We start from the raw sequence: 22,033 nt of genomic DNA, 5'->3' as shown, positions 1-22,033 counted from the left end.
ATTCCCCCTTATTTATTAAGATCAGATTTTCCAACCTTTTTTAAACCATGGACCAAGCATTAACCAAGGGGACCATGAACCCCAGATTGGGAACCCCTGATTTAGATTTTATAAGTACCAACAATATCTCATTTCCTAGGAATATCAGCAACTCATTTGATGCTTAGCTGGCTGCAGATTGAGCCAGGCTATTTTGGATAAAGATAGCAGGTTTTATCCACTGAATAACATCCGTAGGTTTATGGGCATTTTAAATGATTTTTAAAACTCATAACTGAAGTTAAATTCTACAGATTTGAATAGAAATCTCAATTGTTAGGATTCTATAATACATATGGCAATTTAGTCACTCACTCTATCAACATCATGACTACTGGCATTTGTCAAAAAGAATAATGTTAAAAACAAACATAATTAAGCAATCCTGTCTAATTTTAGGAGACAACCCTATTATGACAGTTGACACCAAAATTTCTACAGGCAGAGTTGTTTGCAAAGTAAAAAATGAGCCAGAACTAAATTTTGTTTGCTTGACCAAGGATAGTATCCCTACTTTTCTATGGAAAATACTAGCAAAGTGCACACAAAGAAATAAATATGTAGATAAGTCCTATTCTTACATACTCTATTGCTGTGATGAGGCCACTCATGTTGGAGGAGCAGTATCTTATATTCCATCTGGGTAGTCTCCAAACTGATGGCATGAACATCGATTTCTCGAACCTCCAGTAACTGACACCCCCCCCTTCCCCATTCCCCCTCTCACCTCATCACCCTCTGGTGCTCCTCCCCCTTCCCTTTCTTCCTTGGTCTTCTGTCGTCTCCTATCAGATTCTCCCTTCTCCAGCCCTTAATGTATTTCACCAATCCACTTCCCAGCTCTTTACTTCATCCCTCCCCCTCTCTCGGTTTCACCTACCACCTATTATTTCTTCCTCCCCACCTTCTAACTCTGACTTCTCTATTTTTTTAAAGATTTTTTTCTTAAATAAAACAAATTTTTTACACAGACTGTGCGGACTTCACTTTCTTTTGAGTCCTGATGAAGGCCCTCAGCCCAAAATCTCAAGTGTTTACTCTTTTCCACAGTTGCTGCCTGGGCTGCTGAGTTCCTTAAGCACTTTGGTGTGTTGCTTTGGATATCCTGCATCTGCAGACTTTTTCCATGTTTGGGATAAGGTAACAGGATTGTGCTTCTCACTGAATATAGCCAGGTAAGTCACACAAGGTTTTTTTGTGAGCTGGTAGGTAGGGGAAGCAAGACTAGTATGGATTGGGTTCATATTAGGTAAGTTAGTATAGACTTATTTCTGCTATTCTGCTTCAACTCCCAAATAACTTAAGAACAAAGTGAATTCCTGTATGTGAATAAGTTATACATTAGCATAGGGTAAACACTGCCTGTACAAATGGACCTACAGCCTAGTCTGCCTTGTGGCAAATCTTTATAAAATTTCAAAAAATTCTTGTAAATCTCAGACTATGATAAAGGTAGTCATTTTCCATTTGAAATTCTGGGAAGCTTTATTCTGAGGAAGGTGGCACGGTAGCATAGTGTTAGCACAAAGCTTTACAGTACGGGCAAACTGGGTTCAATTCCCACTACTGCCTGTAAGGAGTTTACATGTTTTCCCCATGAACATGTGGGTTTCCTCTAGTTTCACCCCACAGTTCAAAGATATGCCGGTTGGTAGGTTAATTGGTCGTTGCCAATCATCTCCTGATTAGCAACACACATCAAAGTTGCTGGTGAACGCAGCAGGCCAGGCAGCATCTCTAGGAAGAGGTGCAGTTGACGTTTCAGGCCAAGACCCTTCGTCAGGACTAACTGAAGGAAGAGTGAGTAAGGGATTTGAAAGTTGGAGGGGGAGGGGGAGATCCAAAATGATAGGAGAAGACAGGAGGGGGAGGGAAGAGCCAAGATCTGGACAGGTGATAAGCAAAAGGGGATACAAGAGGATCATGGGACAGGAGGTCCGGGAATTCAGAGGGAGAAAAAGGAGAGTGAGAGAAAGAATGTGTGCATAAAAATAAGTAACAGATGGGGTACGAGGGGGAGGTGGGGCCTTAGCGGAAGTTAGAGAAGTCGATGTTCATGCCATCAGGTTGGAGGCTACCCAGATTAATCTCCTGATTAGGCTAGGTTTGAAGGGCCTATTCCACACTATATCTCAATAAATGAGTCCTTACTCAGACACCTCTTTCACAAGGTAACATCAGTTAGCGTTTCAAAGAAAGTAGTTAGGTCTTTAAACCTCTTAAGCTTGTTAACACAGCTTCTGCATTCCTTAGAGTGAAAACAAAAATCGTAAGACATGGGAGCAGAATTAGACCATTTAGGCCCATATAGTCTACCCTGCCATTTAATCATGGCTGTTTTATTTTCCCCTCTCATTATTTCCACTACCTTGTGACAAAATTACACCGAAACATTGCATCTAAATTCCTTTGCTCTAAGATATTAGATCTCCTTTGTCTGGGCACTCTTAGCAGAGAAATTTGTATACAGTGGCTTACTACACCTACACATGAATGCATACAATTCTCTTGCAAGTTCTTCCCAAACAGAATCAGAAACATTCAACATCAGCCATGTAAATAATGATTCCCACACAACTGAATTCAAGCACTGCAAAGATATCAGAAAGTTTATTCTCGGCTCCCATGTTTTGTGCCTACACTTTTAATCTCCCAATAGAATTCATGAATCATCTTAGTTCACAACCTTCTGTGCCAGTCTGTGGAAACAAGTGAAAGATGCCAGCTACGAAATAAGAGATGCATTAACACTCATCATGGCTAAGCTAATTCACTGTAACAGGGATGTGTGCTTCCTACATTCTCAAATTAGCAAGTAGAGGTGAAAGGGTCATAAGTTATTTGAAGTTCAAGAGCACTTCAGTGATATTGGGACTATCCACCACACAAAGATAATGGATGAGAATTTTACACTCAGAAATTGCTGCCCCAGAAGTACATGAAAAGGAAATCCAGACTTTTTAAAAAAATTGTTAAACACAGTAAGGTACAAAATGAATGAAGGACATGCACAGAAACTCATGTTCTGGTGGAATCAGACAAGAAACAACTGATCTCATTATCTAAAAACACAAACACGAGAAAACCTGCAGATGCTGGAAATTCAAGCAATACACACAAAATGCTGGTGGAACGCAGCAGGCCAGGCAGCATCTACAAGAAGACTTCATTCTGTCCTGACGAAGGGTCTCGGCCAGAAACATCAACTGTACTTCTTCCTATAGATGCTGCCTGGCCTGCTGCGTTCCACCAGCATTTTGTGTGTGTTGCTTGCATCTCATTATCTAATGATAGGAGTGAGACACGTTCCCCAAATGATACCCCTTTATTAAACAGATTAGACCTGCGTTTACTGTTCACAAAATTGTTCACTTGTGTGGATATTCACATTTCTAATGAAAGAAGGCAAGTCTATTGTTTCAGCCAAACACTAGGAACTCCTGTCATACTTGCAGAACATACTCTGTCAAAAGCTGGAACTTACAGAACAAAGGATAGCGGTTAATAACAGAGCTATTAGCTCACAGCAACTAACAGCCAAGATTGCCAGAGGCTTTCTACTTCACAGTTGGCCAATAAATAAGCGCTGCCAGAAATGGTAGATGGACAAGAGAGAAGACAGGAAAATCGAGTTACAAGCTTTGTTAGGATGCAAATGAAAAATATTAATTTGAGCTCCTTTATGTCTGGTTCAAAATAACTACAGGACACCATCAGAAAATATACTTAACTTACAGGCCACAAGTATAACATGTATTGTTATACCCACATCTGGGACCCCCTTTTAATTTATTACTATTAATTGGCAAAAAATTCCTGCAAAGCTAGCGCTTGACTTTTAGCATTGGAAAAGAAAGACAGAAATTAACAAAAAAGGTATTTATTTAGAGATACAGAAGCGGCTTCTGACCCAAAGAGCTGCAACTGCCAGCAACCCACCTATTTAACACTAGCCAATTACAGGACAATCCACAATGACCAATTAACCTATCAACCAGTACGTCTTTGGAATGTGGGAGGAAACAAAGGACCCGGTGGAAACCTCCATGCTCACAGGAAGGACATGCAAACTTCATATAGACAGCACTGAAATTGAATTGTGAAGTCCGATGCCCCGCTCCGTAATAGCATTTCGCTAACTGCTATGCTCCTGTGCCACCTCGCCCCACTTGTGCAAAGCTCAGCTTTTGGTAAGACTTAAATCCACCAATTACACTGCACAAGCAGCTAAAGTGCAAGCTGCAAATTCAGAAATTAGTGTTTACAGTATCACAGAACCTTTGATGCAGAAATTATAGAAAAGATCACAGATCTGACCAAATTTTCAACATAGTATGGGATATGCCAAATTTGCAAACTTGTGTTAGAGGAGCCATCTCGATCAGCAGTGACATGATCTGTCAATTTTCAGCCACTCGTAGGGCTGTTCCAGTTAGAGAGGAACTACAAGGTTTTGGGGAGCCGGCGGGGGGGATTTTGCCTATGAATAATCCGAAGTTGCACTCCACATAAAAGGTTAAGCGTGGCACTACTGAGGTATTTTATGATTGAGCAAGTTGTTTTCCCCCCCTTCTTTTCAGACCACAGGAAGCACACAGAACTCTGCCTGAGAACATGGTTAATCAGTCTACAGCAAGGAAGCTCAGTGTACTGAGCCTGAGTTGTTGCAGGGGAAGACCCTAGCTGAATCCTTCAATTGACTCTGAGCTACCCAGTTCTAAACCACAATATGTAACCTTGGTCAGAATGGAAGGCGAGACATAAGACGGACAGTAAAGGTCCCTTGGGCTACAATTTTGCGTCAATCTTTTAACCTACTCCAAGATCTAACACAGTACTTCCCTTTCATATTGGCCTCCTTTTTCCTTTCACCCATGTGCCCAAGAGCCTCTTAAATGACCCGAATTGTATCTGCCCCTACCACCACCCCTAGCAGCACATTGCACATACCTTCTACTCTCCATGTTAAAGAACTCTCTACACCCAACCCCCATACTTTCCATCAGTTACCTTCGAATTAGCCCCCTTCCATTAACCATTTTTGCCCTGGAGAAAAAGTTTCAGGCTGTCTACCCAATCTATGCCTCTTATCATCTCGTACAGCTCAATCAAGTGACCTCCCATCATCCCTTACTCCAAAGGGAAAATGATGGATGATATATCAAGAATAAAACAGTTTCAGCTCTACCACAAATCATCAGTCAGATTCCCCTATGTTGCCCTACAGAGCTGGCATCTGAGATACTGATTATCAAAACAAAACACACTAAATGCTGGAAAATCTCAGGTGATCAGGCAGCATCTATGGAAGTGAGTAGATGTCACCATTTTGGGCCAAAACCCAAGACCCCATGCAAGATTAAAATTTTCCTACTGGTCAATGACCAAGAGGTAGCTTAAAAGCTAATATGTTGTTAATATAAATACTACTTGTTAATGACATGACATAGATGATGTAAGCAGCTATCATTTAATACATACCGGAATAGCACTGGTAACCCGGGACTCAGCCACATTAGCCCCAAGAGCAACTGTGAATATGCTGATTATTAGTCATTTTAGAATAATATAATGCAAAGCTAGTTCAAATACAGCACATTGTCATGTTTCAATTCCTGACCACACTTGAATATAGTAACCATCTACAACAATGGAAAATGCAGCACAAGGGATCAAAGCTACCTGTTGCTATGATTCTTGGAACTGGAGGAGCTGTGCTTCGGTTTCTCACGATCCTTATCTCGATCCTTTGACTTGTGCTTGTGTTCTTTATGTTTGTGTTTTTCTTCACTTTTACTGGACTTATGAGAATCTATAACATAAAATACAAAAAAAATTGTCATTGTTATGCTTTCCTTATCTTCTTGCTCAATGATTTACGCTATCTCCAAATTCTACGCAAGTTAAAAAACTCACCAGGACTTGCACAATTCCACTTTAGGACATTAAATTGTACGTTGTATATTATTTCTATCAAACAGTTATTTTTATAGTGATACAAATATACTTCCTATTCTGATGGGCTTAATTCTTGTCTATCACAAGGATCCATTTACCTTTCCTCACGTTTTTCACCTTTTTCTTGCTGGAACAAACCATCAGTCCTCCATTTAAAATCAAGGAGCTATTAGGCCTCTGCCAATGACAAGAACCCTGTAGACTTCCTATTATACTCAACCTGTTGGTCTTTCATTGATCCTGTTATAGTTACTAGAGGAAATTTTATCAGAATACATGAACGACATCACATACTATCTTAAGATTTTTATCTTGTGAGCATTCTCAGCCAATCTATAGAATAGTAACTATAACAGGATCAAGTGCAGTACAGTAGACAAACTGTGCAAATGCAAATATAAATAACAATGGTGACATATATGTACTTTGATAATAACATTTACTTTGAACTTTCTGTTATACTCACTTAACCAAAACAGTAAAATCTGCCCAATAGCAGAGTGCTGCATCTAGTATAACTCTGGATTCAATCCTAATTTTGGCAAATGGCTGTCTGGGGGAATTGATGGGAATAAGGAGAGAAAATAGATAACAAATGGGAAATTGATGATCAGCATGGACTTATTGAGCCAAAAGGCCTGTTGCTATATTTGGACATCTGTAGATGATTGAAAGATTATACATACTTGGAAGAAAATTTAGATTCACAAGCATGCATTTACAAAAATGAAAAAAAAAACAGAAAATGTGACTTAATCAAGGTTAATAAGCAAAACGATTTTTGAATGATAAACTCTTCAGTCTACTGCCTTGAGTTCTATGTCAAGTTCTGGATACACACAGGATGACATTAATGTCCTGAGGGGAGTTCAGAAAATTAAAATCTGCCCCAGAGTGAAAAAACTTTAAGAATGATGCCTGAAAATTAATATAATGCAAAATGGGGGGGGGGGGGGGGGGATCCAGAACATGGCTACAGGGACAGGTTCAAAGCAGAGTTATGATCAACACCTGAAAGATCTTAAAATGATTATCACATGGATTGGGTGTTTGGGAGGAACTTAATCTGATATATATTGTGAAAGGGAGAGTTGGAGGGAGTTTTTGAAATGGGGTCGCTGATGGTCTAACTCATCTGTAGTTTTTCTGAGATAGTCATCATTGCACAAAGTAATTAATAATTACCCTCCCTTAGGTTATCTATGAAACCCAGAGTGTTGAGAATGAAAAAATGCCAGAATTAACAGAGTTCTGAAAAGTTATCAAGGTTTGCACTGTGGATAAAAAGCTAAGAAAATTAAAAAGGAAGCATTAAAAAAGATAGAAAGATAAATACTTTACACCCAGAAGGTCCGAGCTACATCTTATCCTGAAATCAGAGACCACAGCTGCACACAACCAAATGGATCCTAGCACTACAACAGTAATAGCAGGTAATACCAAGGTCAGCAGCATTTTGTTACACTGTCCCATTCAAACAAAGGACAAAACTATTTTTGAAGTTAGTGTTCCTTTTGTGCACTGTAAAATTGTTTACAAAATAAAATTTCATTTTAGTACTGATACGAAGTCCAAGCACAATCTGACCTCATTAAACAGTAGTAATTCAACACTGTCGAAGAGGGGGCAAAAAGAAATTGGTTCACCTTAAATCAGAATCAGGTTCATTATCACTGATGAATGTCGTGAAAGTTGTTGTTTTGCCGCAGCAGTTCAGTGCAATACATAAAGTCACACTCTACATTATAATATTACCTATATTAAATAAGTAGTGCAAAAAAAAAAGCAAAATGAGGCAGTGTTCATGGATTCATTGACATAGAGATGATGGTGGAAGGGAGGAAGCTATTTGTAAAATATTGACAGCTGCTTGAATTCATTGGGGCAAGACTTTGAAGAAAGGCTCAAATCTAACAATTATTATTTAATTTAATCATTTAAATCTCAGTGTTATCATTTCAGAGGGCCTGTCCCAAATTCAGTGAGTGAGTGTCATTAAAAAGAAAGCATGGTAGCACCCCTACTTTCTTCAAAGTTTGCAAAGATTATTGATTAGTTGCATCATGCCCTTGAATAAAAAAGCCTACAACATGTAGTGTATACAGCCCACTGAGCACACCTACACGGGGTGCTGTCACAGAAAAGCAGCATCTGTCATCAAGAACCATTACGACCCAGGCCATGCTCTTCTTGCTGCTGCCATCAGGAAGGTGGTATAGGAGCCTCAAGACCCACACCACCAGGTTTAGGAACAGTTATTACCCTTCAACCACCAGGCTCTTGAATCATTCCTGCTGCTGTCTTAAAGGAGTTTGTACGTCCTCCCCATGACTGCGTGGGTTTTCTCCGATGCTCCAGTTTTCTCACAGTCCAAAGACGTACCAATTGGTAGGTTCACTGGTCATTGTAAATTGTTCCATGATTAGGCTAGGGTTAAATTAGGGGGTTACCATGCAGCATGGCTCAAAGGGCCAGAGGGGCCTGTTCTGCACAGTATCTCAATAAAATAAAATATAAAAAAAGGGATAAATTCTCATTTTCTTTACAGTTATTGCTTATGATTATTATCTTTTTCCTTCTCTTTATCTTGCACTTGCATAGTTTTTTTTTGCATTTTGGTTGTTGTCTATGCTTTCATTTATCCTATTATGTTTCTTGTACTGTGAATGCCCGCAAGAAAATGGATCTCAGGGTTATATATGCTGACATATATGACAATGAATTTACTTTGAACTTTGAATCAAAGAAATTCATAGATGTGAAAGACCAATTTAAAAATCATCCTAGACTGATGTCCTAAACATCCAAAGGAAGTTAACGTCATCACCATAATGCCAACCTTACAAAAGAGGGGTAGGGGATGATGCTGCGAAGGTTCCAAGTTACCAACAAAAATCAAATAAAACAAAGGATTTAATAAGAATGACTTCCGACAACTGACTTTATGGGATCTCAACAAAATGTCTTTGATCATGGCAAATTTGAAGTCACAAGGAAAATCAAACCCAAGCAGATCAGAACAGACTAAACAATAACCAGAATGAAAACCCAGTGCTGCAAATTTTAGGCTGTCAACTGTTCTATATTTAATGGAGTACTGTATAGCATTGGAATGAAGCTTTCGCCAGGACACAGTTAAGCTCAGTCACCACTGAGAAACCATGGTTACAGAATATAGAAGGAAAGTGCAGGGAGAGGAAGAAAGAAAACAAATCATTTTGACACCATGTGAGAAGCAAACACTACAAATACCTTGAATTAGCAAACAAAAGTGGATCCAATAATCAAGTATAAAGTGCACTTGGGTTTTGCCTTGTACAATTTCCATGCATTGTCTGAAGGTCAAGGTCTTTAAATGCAGTCTCAGCACATTCCATGAAAAAGATGTGGGTGCTTAACTATTTGCATTTTTTCATAGGGGAAAGTAGGACTAAAGTAACACCAAGGACAGTCTCCAGTAACTCAACTCTTGGGCATGACTTAGAATAGCAGTACAAGTTCTTACTCCATTAAAAAATAAAACACCAAAAAATAAACAACTTCATCAATGATGGGAAGACCAAACAGACACGAAGCCCAAGTTAATTCCTGTTCTAATGCAAAGACAAACTGCTCAGCTTACCCTACAAATGTAAATCCAGAATGATTTTAAACTCATCCTTTTGTATATCCCGATTGAACTCTTCACAGTTAAATACAACCATGTATCATCCCAACCACTCAACAGATGATACCATTGCCTCCACCTGGCCCCACCCACTTGGACAAAAAAGACACGTACCTTCCAATGCTGTTCACAGATTTTAGTTCAGCATTCAACACAATCATTTCTCAGCACCTGATTAGAAAGCTGAGCCTGAACACCTCCCTCTGCAACTGGATTCTAGACTTCCTGACAGGGAGACCTCAGTCAGTCCGGATCAACAGCAGCAGCTCAACACCACCACACTGAGCACGGGGCCCCCCCAGGGCTGTGTGCTCTGTCCACTGCTGTTCACTCTGCTGACCCACAACTGTGCAGCAATACACAGCTCGAATTACATCAAGTTCACCAATGACACGACCGTGGTGGGTCTCATCTGCAAGAACGACGAGTCAGCATACAGAGAAGAGGTGCAGAGCCAACAACCTGTTTCTGAACGTGAACAAAAGAGATGGTTGTTGACTTCAGGAGGACACGGAACGACCACTCTCCGTTGAACATCAACAGCTCCTCTATAGAGATCGTTAGGAGCACCAAATTTCTTGGTGTTCACCTGGTGGAGAATCTCACCTGGTCCCTCAACACCAGCTCCATAGCCAAGAAAGCCCAGCAGCGTCTCTACTTTCTGCGAAGGCTGAAAGAAGTCCATCTCCCACTCCCCCCCCACCGCATTCTACAGAGGGTGTATCGAGAGTATCCTGAGCAGCTGCATTACTGCCTGGTTCAGAAATTGCACCGTCTCGGATCGCAAGACCCTGCAGCAGATAGTGAGGTCAGCTGAAGGAATCATCGGGGTCTTTCTTCCCGCCATTACAGACACTTACACCACACGCTCCATTCACAAAGCTAACAGCATTGTGAAGGACCCCAAGCACCCCTCATACAAACTCTTCTTCCTCCTGTCATCTGGCAAAAGGTACCGAAGCATTCGGGCTCTCATGACCAGACTGTGTAACAGTTTCCGCCCCCAAGCCATCAGACTCCTCAATTCCCAGAGGCTAGTCTGACACCAACCCCCTCCCCGCCCACACACACTCACAACTGAACACCACTCCACTCCCTTTGCAATTTTTGCTCATTTCTTTCTCAATTCCTGCTAAAATATTGTTTACATTTACATCATTTATTATATTGTAATTTGTCCTTTACTGTGCCTATTGTCTTGTTTATTAATTATTGTACTGTCTTGCACTGTTTTGTGCACTTTATGTAGTCCCGTGTAGGTCTGAAGTCTAAAGTAATTTTGTGTTGTTTCATGTAGCACCATGGTCGTGGAGGAACGTTGTTTCGTTTTTACTGTGTACTATACCAGCAGTTTATGGTTGAAATGACAATAAGAGCGACTTGACTTGATACACTGTCTCTCTGGTGAAGACACAATCATGCTATTTCAGCCCGTAGGAAACAGAACCACGTGGAAAGGAAGCAAAGTCAAAAATCAGAACTGACCAATATGAAACATACCTGCAGATTATAAATCAAATGTGAAGAATGGCTATCTGGGGAAAGTCAGGGCAGTCTCTTGTCAACAAATTGGCAGCATCCACAGACTTGGTGAAAAAGATTAATTAAATTGGAGATGTTTTCTTAGTGAAGCAGATGAGAGCAAAAAAATGTCCAATCTACAAGATCGTAAGACATAGGAACAAAACCAGGCCATTCAGCCCATTAAGTCTGCTCTGCCATTCCATCATGGCTGATTTAACATCGCTCTCAACTACTCCCTTGCTTTCTCCTCATAACTTTTGATGCCCTTACCTATCAAGAACCCACCAATTTCCGTTTTAAATACACGAATGACTTGCCTTCCACAGCCGCCTGATGTCATGAATTCCAGATTCATTACTCTAGTGAAAGAAATTCCTCCTAATCTCTGTTCTAAAGGGAGGTCCTATGTTGAGGACGTGCCCTCTTGTTCTAGACTATCGCACTACTGGAAATATCCTCGCTATGTGCACTCTATCTAAGCCTTTCAATATTCGATGGATTTCAAATGAAAAGGCGACAGTGGATGAACTTTCTTAGTTAACGGTACCTCGTGCAAAGCATCAGGCTTCTCACGTCCAGTCACTTTCTGCTTTGACAGGATTACACTTAACTATCTATTAATTAACTGGCTCAGTTTCATTGCTGCAAGTTATCCACCTGGCAAAGATACCAAAGTAGAATCATAACCAAAGCATCTTTTATCATAGAACAGTACAGCACAGTACAGGCCCTTCAGCCTACAATATTGTGCCAACCCTTAAACCCTGCCTCCCATATAATCTCCACCTTAAATTCCTCCATAAACCTGTCCAGTAGTCTCTTAAATTTCACTAGTGTATCTTAAGAAGAGGAGACAGTGGAGGGGAAAAGTATTTGGAAATTACATGCAACTGATCAGTTCAACTCAACCAAGACGGTCACCAAACATGCAGAATCATCCATTCAGAATCCAACAAAGCACTACTAATACAAAAATATAAGGACAGAACAAATCACCATTGTCCAGAGAGCACTGCTTGACCTCCGTCTACAGAATTAATTCACTACCCATCCCCCACGACATGTACTAATGTGACCTATTCATTGTAAACATCAGAATAGCCGACCACCAAAGCTACCAATTCAAAGAGACGTTAAACTGTTGCATTTGAGTCCAAGTGAATTTGTCAGTCTCTGCCGGCTAGGGACAGCATCAATGTTGCATCTACACTCTTAAGTAATCTCATTGCAAGGTCTTGTTTGGCATTTAGGTAAATAGACCTTGTTATTTGACAGGCAAAAGAAAAATGGGTTACAAGATCATAAGACACAGGAGCAGAATTTGGCCATTCGGCTCAAAGTTTGCGCTGCTATTCCATCACGGCTGATTTATTTTTCCACTCTACCCCATTCTCCTGCCTTCTCCCCATAATCTTTGACGCCCTTATTAATCAAAAACCTATCAATCTCCACTTTAAATATACCCAGTGACTTGGCATGCACAACCATCTCTGGCATTGAATTCCATAGATTCACCATCCTCTGGCTAAAGAAATTTCTCCTCACCTCTGTTCTAACCCCATGGGGAAGATGCAGGAAAAGTAAGTGATCTGTAGTCAGGAGCAGAGAGGTGGAGAAAGAAGGGATCAGAGTTCAAGTAGAGAAACCTCACCTGGATCAGGGTTCCAAACCTTTTTTTAAATGCCATGGACTCAGGTTACGGACCCCTGATCTTAGATGAAATTGTAAAGACCAACTAAGAGCAGTAACTAGTCAATACAATCATGTCACTAAATATAAACCTGTCCCCACCTTGCAACAGCTAAGTCTATTCAAAAGAGATCCAAATATTTAGTAGTCAAAAATGAGATATCTGGCCATCAAACTACAGCAAACACTTTACACAGTTACATTAAACATCTGTCAAAGAAAACCAACATGGCTGTTTTTCAAATTTAAAGGCAGTAATTCATTAGTGCTCACAGAAGTAGTTAAAAAAAAACAAGTTCTACATTATTTGGTATCACCCCAATTTCCTCATGAAGCTCACAATGAACCATTAATTATTACCACGTATCTTCCAAATCCCACTTACTCAAGCATCAAAGATAAGAGTTTGAATATTATCATTGACATCATGCCATGGATTTTATCAGATTCAAATAATTTGCATTCTGAATGGAGATAAAATATCTAAAATTGTTACACACTCAATAGCATGGGGAAAATTAGAAATAAGAAATTTTGCACAAAGTTAACACTGATATTATTACAATACCTCAGTAATCTTTCTCTCTATTTTGTTTTTTCAACCTTTAGTTTATCTATGAATTTTTTCTTTCTTGATTTCTGAATAAGTATTTTGTGTCATGATGACACCAGCAACATACCAGAAATCTGAGTGTCAGGGAACAGATTCGATTGCAGTCACTATTACTAAGGGAAAGGTACTTGAGAAGCTGAAATATCTTAAGGTAGTTAAGTCACCTGGACCAGTTAGACTATAGCTCAGGGCTCTGAAGGAGGTAGCTGAAGAGACTACGGAAGCATTAATAATGATCTTTAAAGAATCACTAGATTCTGTAATGATTCCAGAGGACTGAAAAATCACAAATGTCACTCCACTCTTTAAAATCGGAGGAAGATAAAAGACAGGAAATTATAAACCAGTTAGCCTGATTTCATGGTTGGCAAGATGTTGGAGTTGTTAAGGATGCAGTTTTGGGGTACTTAAGAGTCTCAAAATGGCCAAGTCAGCATGGTTTGCTTTTGGGGAAAGATTGTACAACAAACCCGTTGGAATTCTTTGAGGTGAAAAAAACTTTTTGCATGCAGTTTTTTCATTGATTTTATTGTGTTTCTCTGCATTTACTGCAGATGCCCACAAGAAAATGAATGCCAGGGTAGTACATGGTGACATGCATGTACTTTGAAATAACACACGGGATAGAAGAGAGTTTACTTAGATTTTCAAAAGACCTTGACAAGGTGCCAGACATGAAGCTGCTAAAGAGCCCATGGTATTACAGGCATGGATAGAAGATTGGCCAACTGGCAGATGACTAAAAGTGGTTGGCTGCCAGAGATTAGTGTTGTTTCACAAGGATTGTTACTGAGTGCAGTACATTTCACATTATATGCTGATGATCTAGATAACGGAATGGGTGGCTTTGTGGCCACATTTATTGGTGATACCATGATAGGTGGAGCAGCAGGTAGGGAAGCAGCGAGCCTGCAGAAGGACTTGGACAAACGAGGAAAATGAGCAGGAAAAGGCAGGTGAAATATAGTGGAGGGAAATGTATGGCCATGCACTTTGGTAAAAGGAATAAAGGCGTAGACAATTTCCTAAACAGGGAGCAAATTCAGAAATTAGAGGTGTGAAGGGACTGTGCAAAGTTACCTTGCAGACTGAGTTAATAGTAAAGAAGGTGAATACAATGAGGTTTTATTAGGTATTGGGTCAGACCTTATTTGGGGTATTATGAGCAGTTGTGGGCCTCCATATATATGATGGCATGGCAGAAGATCCAGAAGTTCAAGAGAATGAAAGGGCTAATGTATGAGCAGCATTTGATAGCACCTTGCCAGCACCTGCTGGTGTTTAGAGTCACAGAGAAGTACAACATAAACAGGCCATTTGGCCCATCTAGTCCATGCAAGAACCTTTTAAACTGCCTACTCATATTCACCTATCCATGTACATATCCAAACTTCTCTCAAATGATGAAATCAAGCTCACATGCACTACATGCACTGGCAGATCATTTCACTCTCACAACCCTGACTGAAGTAGTTTCCCCAAATGTTCCCCTTAAACTTCTCACATTTTACCCTTAACCTGCTTACATGAGGGGAATCTCAATGAAACCTCTTGAATATAGAAAGGCCTAGATAGAATGGACGTGAGAGAATGTCCATAACAGTCATGAGGAAGAATTTCTTTAGCTGGAGGCCAGTGAATCTGTGTAGTCCAATACCACAGGTGACTATGGAAGTCAAAAACTGGGTATATTTAAAGCATGGTTAATAGGCTTTTGATCTAATGGGTGTCCAAGGTTACAGGGAGAAGGCAGAAGAATGGGGTCAAGAGCGATAATGAATCAGCCATGATTGAATGGCGGAGCAGACTTGATGGGTCAAATGGCCTAATTATACTCCAACGTCTTGTGGTCTTTCCAAAAGAAAGTTATGCGACAATGTTCTACAGGCTCCCTTTCAATACCCAAGATTTCTTCCTCACTTGTACAGAAGTCGATTATAAAACTTGCTCACCCTTTATTGTATGTCTTGAAACTGTGCTGCCTACACAAGGTCCAGCAGTTAGCCTTAAGTGAAAAAAAATCTAATCTTTCACTCTTCCTTATGCCACCCACCTGTTCCAACAATTTAAATCTCCACCTTCAAATCTAAAGTCTTTTTTCTCTTCAGCTACTTCCCACATCACCACCAGGAAAACTAACCGGGTCATGTGAGAAACAGTTTCAGGAGTTTTCATGTCAGCACACATGCAAAAAGAAATTGAAATGAGGCCAGGATTTACAAAGCTATTTGAATGGATTATATTGTTTTCAGTGCAGTGTTACACCCAGCCTATAAGGTGGAACATTAACACCCACACAGCAGGTGTTATCACCATAACTAGTTGTGCAGTATTGATCCAGAATTATGACATTAATGGGAAATATCGGATCTTTATTTGCCTTCAAAACTATCAACCTATTCAAGTTCAAATAGGACAATTCCCAAAAACTGTTGGCCGAGGTTTATCCAATACCAAGATCCAAATAGAAAGTAATTTGGCTTTAAGTGAGACGCACAAGAAAGTAGGGTCTGGCGAACTTACCGAATATCTAAAATGATACACAGTGGAAGAGAAGTTGAGATTTAAAAAAAATACAACTAAATGAAAGCAAGCACTCAATGGAAGCAAAATGGCTCTCCCACTGTACTGCTGGTGATCAGGCCGTACATCTGACCTCCAAATACCAAGATGACATCCACTGCAGTCTTCTTTCACATACCTGACAATTATTCTGGTTAACTACCCTCTCAGGCTTAACAAGGATTTGTTAGGAGAAACAACTCAGGGCATAGATGAGACTCCATGATAACCACAAACTTAAGCAAAATCTCAGAATGGGGTCTTAGCCCAGTGACAGAGCTGATACAACAATGGCTGTCAAAACATTACTGGGCAAATGATCTTATTGCCAGTGCAAACAGAATTCCTTTACACAACAATTTCCTTTCCTTTCCGAAAAAATATACCAGGCAAATTGATAGTACATCAAACTACCTAAAGGTTCCTCTAGTTTAGTTCAGATTCTTGATTTCAGTCCCAGCCTGATCTCAATAAAGCAGAAATGTTCCATATCTTGGAGAATGTATGCTGTTGCAATATCCCAGATGTAACAGCTAGATAATAAGCTGCAGAGGGTTGGAAACTCAGTCAGCTCCATCATGGGCACTACCTTCCATCATTAAGGACCATCACCCAGGACATGCCCTCTTCTCATTACTACTGTCAGGAAAGAGGTACAGGAGCCGGATGGCACACTCAATGATTCAGAACCAGCTTCGTCCTCTCTGCCATCCAATATCTGAATGGACACTGAAACGATGAACACTAGTTCACTACTTTTTTTATTTTTATATTTTATATACACACAGCAATTCACGTTTCCTTCACTTACGTACTGCACTGTACTGCATAACAACAAATTTCATGACATACACCTTTGATATTAAACCTGACAGGCCTGTTAGAAAGCTACCTTAATTCACTAATTAAAAAATATAAATAATTGCCTTTACTAGATGAATCCCCTCAATAACACAGTTGGTAAGTTAACAGAGCAGCACACATGCTGGAGGAACTCAGCAGGTCAGGTAGCACCTATGATAATGAACGAACAATCGATGTTTCAGGCCGAGACCCTACTAGGGCTTGATATTTGATGTTCAATCAACATAACGAGAATGGCTGTGAATAATAAAGGTGGCCCTTTGCTCCCTTGGGCTGAGTGAGTAAACATATTCCTCAACTCAATTAACAACCACTGGAAAACCACACCTATATGGCCCAATTAAATCTTGGCTCTCCACTCCCTGACCTAACCATGTCGAGGAGACCAACTTGTTAAATCAAGAAATCTTCATGAACAGTGGACACTTAATTCTCATTAGCACACCCGCAAATTTAAACCCAGCGAGAGTGGCTGGGAGGAGGAAACCAATGGCGTTGAAATCACGATACCTCAATTAGTCAGCTATCATAATCTCAAGATCTCATGTGTTTCCTATCTGTTGTGCAGATAAATTGCAGTTGGTTCTTTCCAGGAATGCAATCACGTGTATAGTTCTACCTGAAAGCCTTCACACGCCTGCTATTAGTTTATCATTTATTACATTCATAGAGTCTATTCTGCACAGCAATACTTTAAAGAATGCAAGCTTAAAAGTCAAATTCCGCCTGCCCCATAGGCTTTGATAAACCTGGTTCCTGTCTCTGAATGCACCAAACTTCTCCCAGATCCAGTGCACAACTTGCGCAGAAATAGCTGATCTGTTAGGAAAGAGACTTTGATGGGGATGAAAAGCAGGAACTCTTTCCACTGACATCTGCTGAAGTGTGCAAATTCAAAAGAACAAGACTGAATGCCACAGTTTAATTTTACTACAAACTCAGCCACAACTGAGAGATGGTCACATATGTACAAAAAGACCAACACAGAAATGAAAGCACACAATGAATCACTAGAGATGAGAGAGAAATCTTTGGTCTCTGGTGCCAAATGCTTGTGTGTGGAACAGCTGTTGATGTATGTAGATGTATGGTGGGGGGGGGGGGGAAGAGAGAAGGATTGATGCTGGCTGTAAAAGATTCAGTTCCATTAACTTCAATACATCTGAATACTTTCTCAGGGAGAGCCAGCAGCTGATAACTGCATAAGCTTAGGATTAGAAAACAGCAATTAATTTCTTTCCTGTTCCCTTTATCAAAATAATTGTGAACTGCCTAGAAACCACATCCCACTCCATGACCAATAAATTACTGATTTTCAAATTGATAACCCAAGCTTACTGAAAAGTCAAATTCAATGAACAACAGTTTACTGATCAGCATTGAGGCAAGATAATTTCATAATAAATATTTTATTTTGAATATTCTTCAACCACATTACTCTCCACTTTCTCCAAGGAAAAAAACTAATATTTTGTGCGCCCCAACAGTAAAATGGATAAGTAGCAATTCCGACAAGGAGAATCAGATTGACCTCTCCTTTCAACTTCCTCCTTGAAATACTTCTATAAACATCATGAAACCTGGTGCCAGGATGGCGTTCATAAAGTGAACTCAAAACCCAATTGGGTAGTTCAAAGCTATTCAAATAAGAACCTTTTATACTTAACACAAACTTAGTAAAGGAAGTAGATCCTTTCACACCAAAGGGACTTGTCTGTTAAAATTACAATCAATTTATCATAATCTTATACGAATACTTCAGAAATGTATATAAATACATTGGGATGTAAGCTCCTCTGCCCAATTCATCTGAGATGTATTTTCAGACACATAGTGGAAGTTTTTTTTTCTGTCAACGCAGATTTATCATATAAGATCTTTTAATTATATTTGAATTATAATTTAGTCTTTTCATAAGAAAAGCTTGTAATCAAATTAGTACTAGTGGATTCCTGGAAGATAACAGACTATCATTACCACCCAGGAATACAATGCTCGTATAGTTAATAAGAATATACAGTGTGATCCTATTTGGTGTGAAGGCAGGAACGTGTTAAAAATACAGATCAGAGACATATTCCTAAAAGCTGGCTTATCGCCTTTGCTGGAGTTTTAGCAGCTTCATCCGCGACTTTGGGAAGGTTAGGACATATTTTGTCCTTGCAAACCAAACAAAAAAACTTTAAAAAATGTCGAACAGCTGCTCTGGTCATTATTGCAAAGTTTGCACTTCAAACCGATTAAGATGTGGTAATCACCATCCCAATTTAAGATCTATCTTTAAAAATTAAAATAAACCATATAAACAATAAACTCTGAGGGAACTTCTAGAAGTATCTACATCTCACTACAGCAGCAATTATTTTTGATATAATATAATCCAATTGTTTTTGATACAATATAACCCCGGGAAATTCAAACACCCGGCTTTTATTCGTACAGAAGATTGACTCTCAAAACCTTTCATGGTGGGGGGGGGGGGGCGGTGGAGGAAGATGACCATAGGAAATAGTTTATTTTTATTTTAAAAAAACACTTTCACAAATTATTAATGCAAATCGCCAAGTGTTGGAATTTTCAGCTTCCTCTCTCCCCAGCAAAAAAATAACCGAAATGCAACCAACTAAAGTGCATTTTTCCTGCAAATTAAAAACACCAAGGTGTTGCCCTTGCTGCATTTTGATAGAAAAAGGCTACTCTCGCTGTGCCAGGGCTTGTTTAAATGCCCTGCAACGTTTTGCGGCTCCAATGTAGGAGCCTCGCTCTTGCAACATGCACGAAGGAGCCCAGAGAGAAGGGCAAAAGAAAATGGCGCAGAGACTAAGTCCTAACGGCCGAAAAGCCGGCTTTTGCCTCGCCATCGCGGGCCGGCCACGGGTGCTAGAGACCATCCGAGCCCCGGATCCCGGACTCTGGCTCCTGTAGAAGGGGCTGACGGTGTTTTGGGGGCCAAGAGGGGGCTGCAAGGTGGTTATTTTGGGGGCCGATTTGAACAATAGGGCTTGCGGGCACGTCGACGGGACTTAGTCTCTGGACGCCATGTCTGATCCTCTTGTTCTCCACATTAAAAGGCAGAATTAAACACCACCCTCACCCTTCTCGGGCTCAAACACTCACCGTTCAGCCGACAATCTGCGTTGACCTACAACATAAACCAAAAAAAAAGCAGATTAAAACTTTTTTTGGAGATATCAGCATCAAAAAAGAAGAAAAAAAACACAAGTTTCTAAAGCGGGTTAAATAACCAATCCACCTACCTGGGAGAGATGATCAAAGCTCATTTTTTTACGGATATTCGATTATAGGTGTTTCCCACTGCGCACTTCACCTCTCAGAGTTTTATAATTTGAGTTGTACTCACACCAAGGAGCTGCCTCAAATTGAACTGGTCCAGCTCACCGCGCGGAGTCTAAGTCCCGGTTTCGGCGTACTGCGCATGTACGGGGGTGATTGAGGGGGTTGCTCGCCGCGCAGTCTAAAGCCGCGCAGAGACTAAGTCCCCGTTTCTGCGCACTGCGCATGCACCGGGTGCAGAGAGACAAAGTTTCGCTTTCGGGCGATTGATCTGTCAATCTGGTTCTCGCAATTCAAGGCGCCACTTCCCCAGAAATGCACAGGCACTTCCTTTGCCCTCCCCCCGAAGCTCGTCAACACCTTTTTGCGCCATCAAACTCCATGCCCAGAAATAAACTGACAGTGGTTTGAAAATAAATGATCCCAAGCAGAATTAAAGCCCAATTTTCCAAGCTACCGCTAATATGTGTATATATACACACACACACCAAACACACAAACATGACCCCCTTCCTCCTTTTGAAATACAGCTTATCTAGCAGCAAAACCCACTAAATAAAATGATGTCATAGTGGTTTCTGCTGATGTCAGTGTTTAATCATCATAAAATCAGGTTAAATGTTTTAAGGGTAACTTGCATTTACCCAATACCTTTAATGCTGTAACACATTTCAGTTATCGCAAAATCAGGATTGTACATTAAAGGCCTTAATTTAAGGAGAGTGGAGAAAGATTTTAAAGGAACCTCAGGGGCAACTTTTTCCAAAGTTCAAAAGTTCAACATTCAAAATACATTTATTATCAAAGTATGTATACATTATACAACCTTAAGATTCATCTCCTAACAGGCAACCACAAAGCAAAGAAACACAAAAGAACCCATTTAAAAAAGAGGACCGTGAAAGAACGAATGTGCAGAGACAGAGAAATAACAAATCATGCAAACAATAAACGCAATCAAATAGCGTTCTGAACTGAAGTCCACAAAGAGAGTCCGTCAACAGACCCTTAGTTCAGCGCAGGGTGGAGCAGTCAGCTGAACCAGCTCATCCCTCACCTCAGGCCCCAACACCCTGACCTTTTCAATCAGGCCCAGCACTTAAATAGTTGTCCAAACATTGGGTTTGGTCCCTTTGATACGCTCTGGGTTGGTATAAGGAATGGGCTGCCAGAGGAAGTCGAAGAAGCAGATGCAATTGTAACCGTTAAAAGTTGTTTGGACAGATACAGTGATAGACAGATTCTGGAGAGAGATGGGCCAGCCGCAGGCAGACAGGACCGGACCAGATAAACATCTTAGTCAGCATGAAGTTGGGCTGAAGGGCCCGCTTCCTTTCTGAATGATTCTGTGACTCTAATGACCGTCTGCATTTCTCTATCAGTTAAAATGTACATTCCAAAGTCAGCCACAAGGGAGTTACTACACCTAGGGACATTATGAGATATCCTGACAGCTGATCCCAAGCTTTGTTTTTCTAGAACATCTTAAAGGAAACAAAACACATAGTGAGGTCAGAATCAGAATTAATATCACGACGTATGTCGTGAAGTTTGATGTCTTTGTGGCAGCAATCCAATGCAATACATAATATAGAAAGAAATGAATAACTGTGTGTGTATTATATTTATATATATGATTTAACTGTAATAAGTAGATAAGTAGTTCAAAAATAAAAATAAAAAAGTAGTGAGGTAGTCAATGTCCATTCAGAATTCGGATGGCAGAGATAAAGTAGCTATTCCTGAATCACTGAGTGTGTGTCTAAAGACTTCCTGAATGTTCCTTCCTGTTGGTAGCAATGAGAACAAGGAATGAATTTGTT

The 22,033-nt window shown here is 40.2% G+C and overlaps 1 protein-coding gene across 2 annotated transcripts in view; it reads right to left on the bottom strand.

Moving 5' to 3' along the window:
• LOC140187551 (DNA topoisomerase 1-like) overlaps window positions 1-20,504 on the bottom strand; it is a 76,025-nt gene extending 55,521 nt beyond the window's left edge. The window contains exons 1-3 of one of the 2 annotated variants that reach the window (XM_072242956.1): window positions 20,174-20,504; window positions 20,034-20,058; window positions 5,722-5,851 (exon numbers count right to left, since the gene is read on the bottom strand). In XM_072242956.1, the coding sequence (XP_072099057.1) occupies window positions 5,722-5,851; window positions 20,034-20,058; window positions 20,174-20,197 (179 nt within the window). In that variant the 5' untranslated portion in view covers window positions 20,198-20,504. The remainder of the gene's footprint in view (window positions 1-5,721; window positions 5,852-20,033; window positions 20,059-20,173) is intronic. The other variant, XM_072242949.1, reaches the window with a different exon arrangement.
• Window positions 20,505-22,033: the final 1,529 nt, after the last annotated feature.

This window comes from Mobula birostris, chromosome 2 (assembly GCF_030028105.1).
Source record: "Mobula birostris isolate sMobBir1 chromosome 2, sMobBir1.hap1, whole genome shotgun sequence".
In the NCBI taxonomy this organism is placed as follows: domain Eukaryota; kingdom Metazoa; phylum Chordata; class Chondrichthyes; order Myliobatiformes; family Myliobatidae; genus Mobula; species Mobula birostris.
This window is presented reverse-complemented; position numbering and strand designations above follow the sequence as displayed.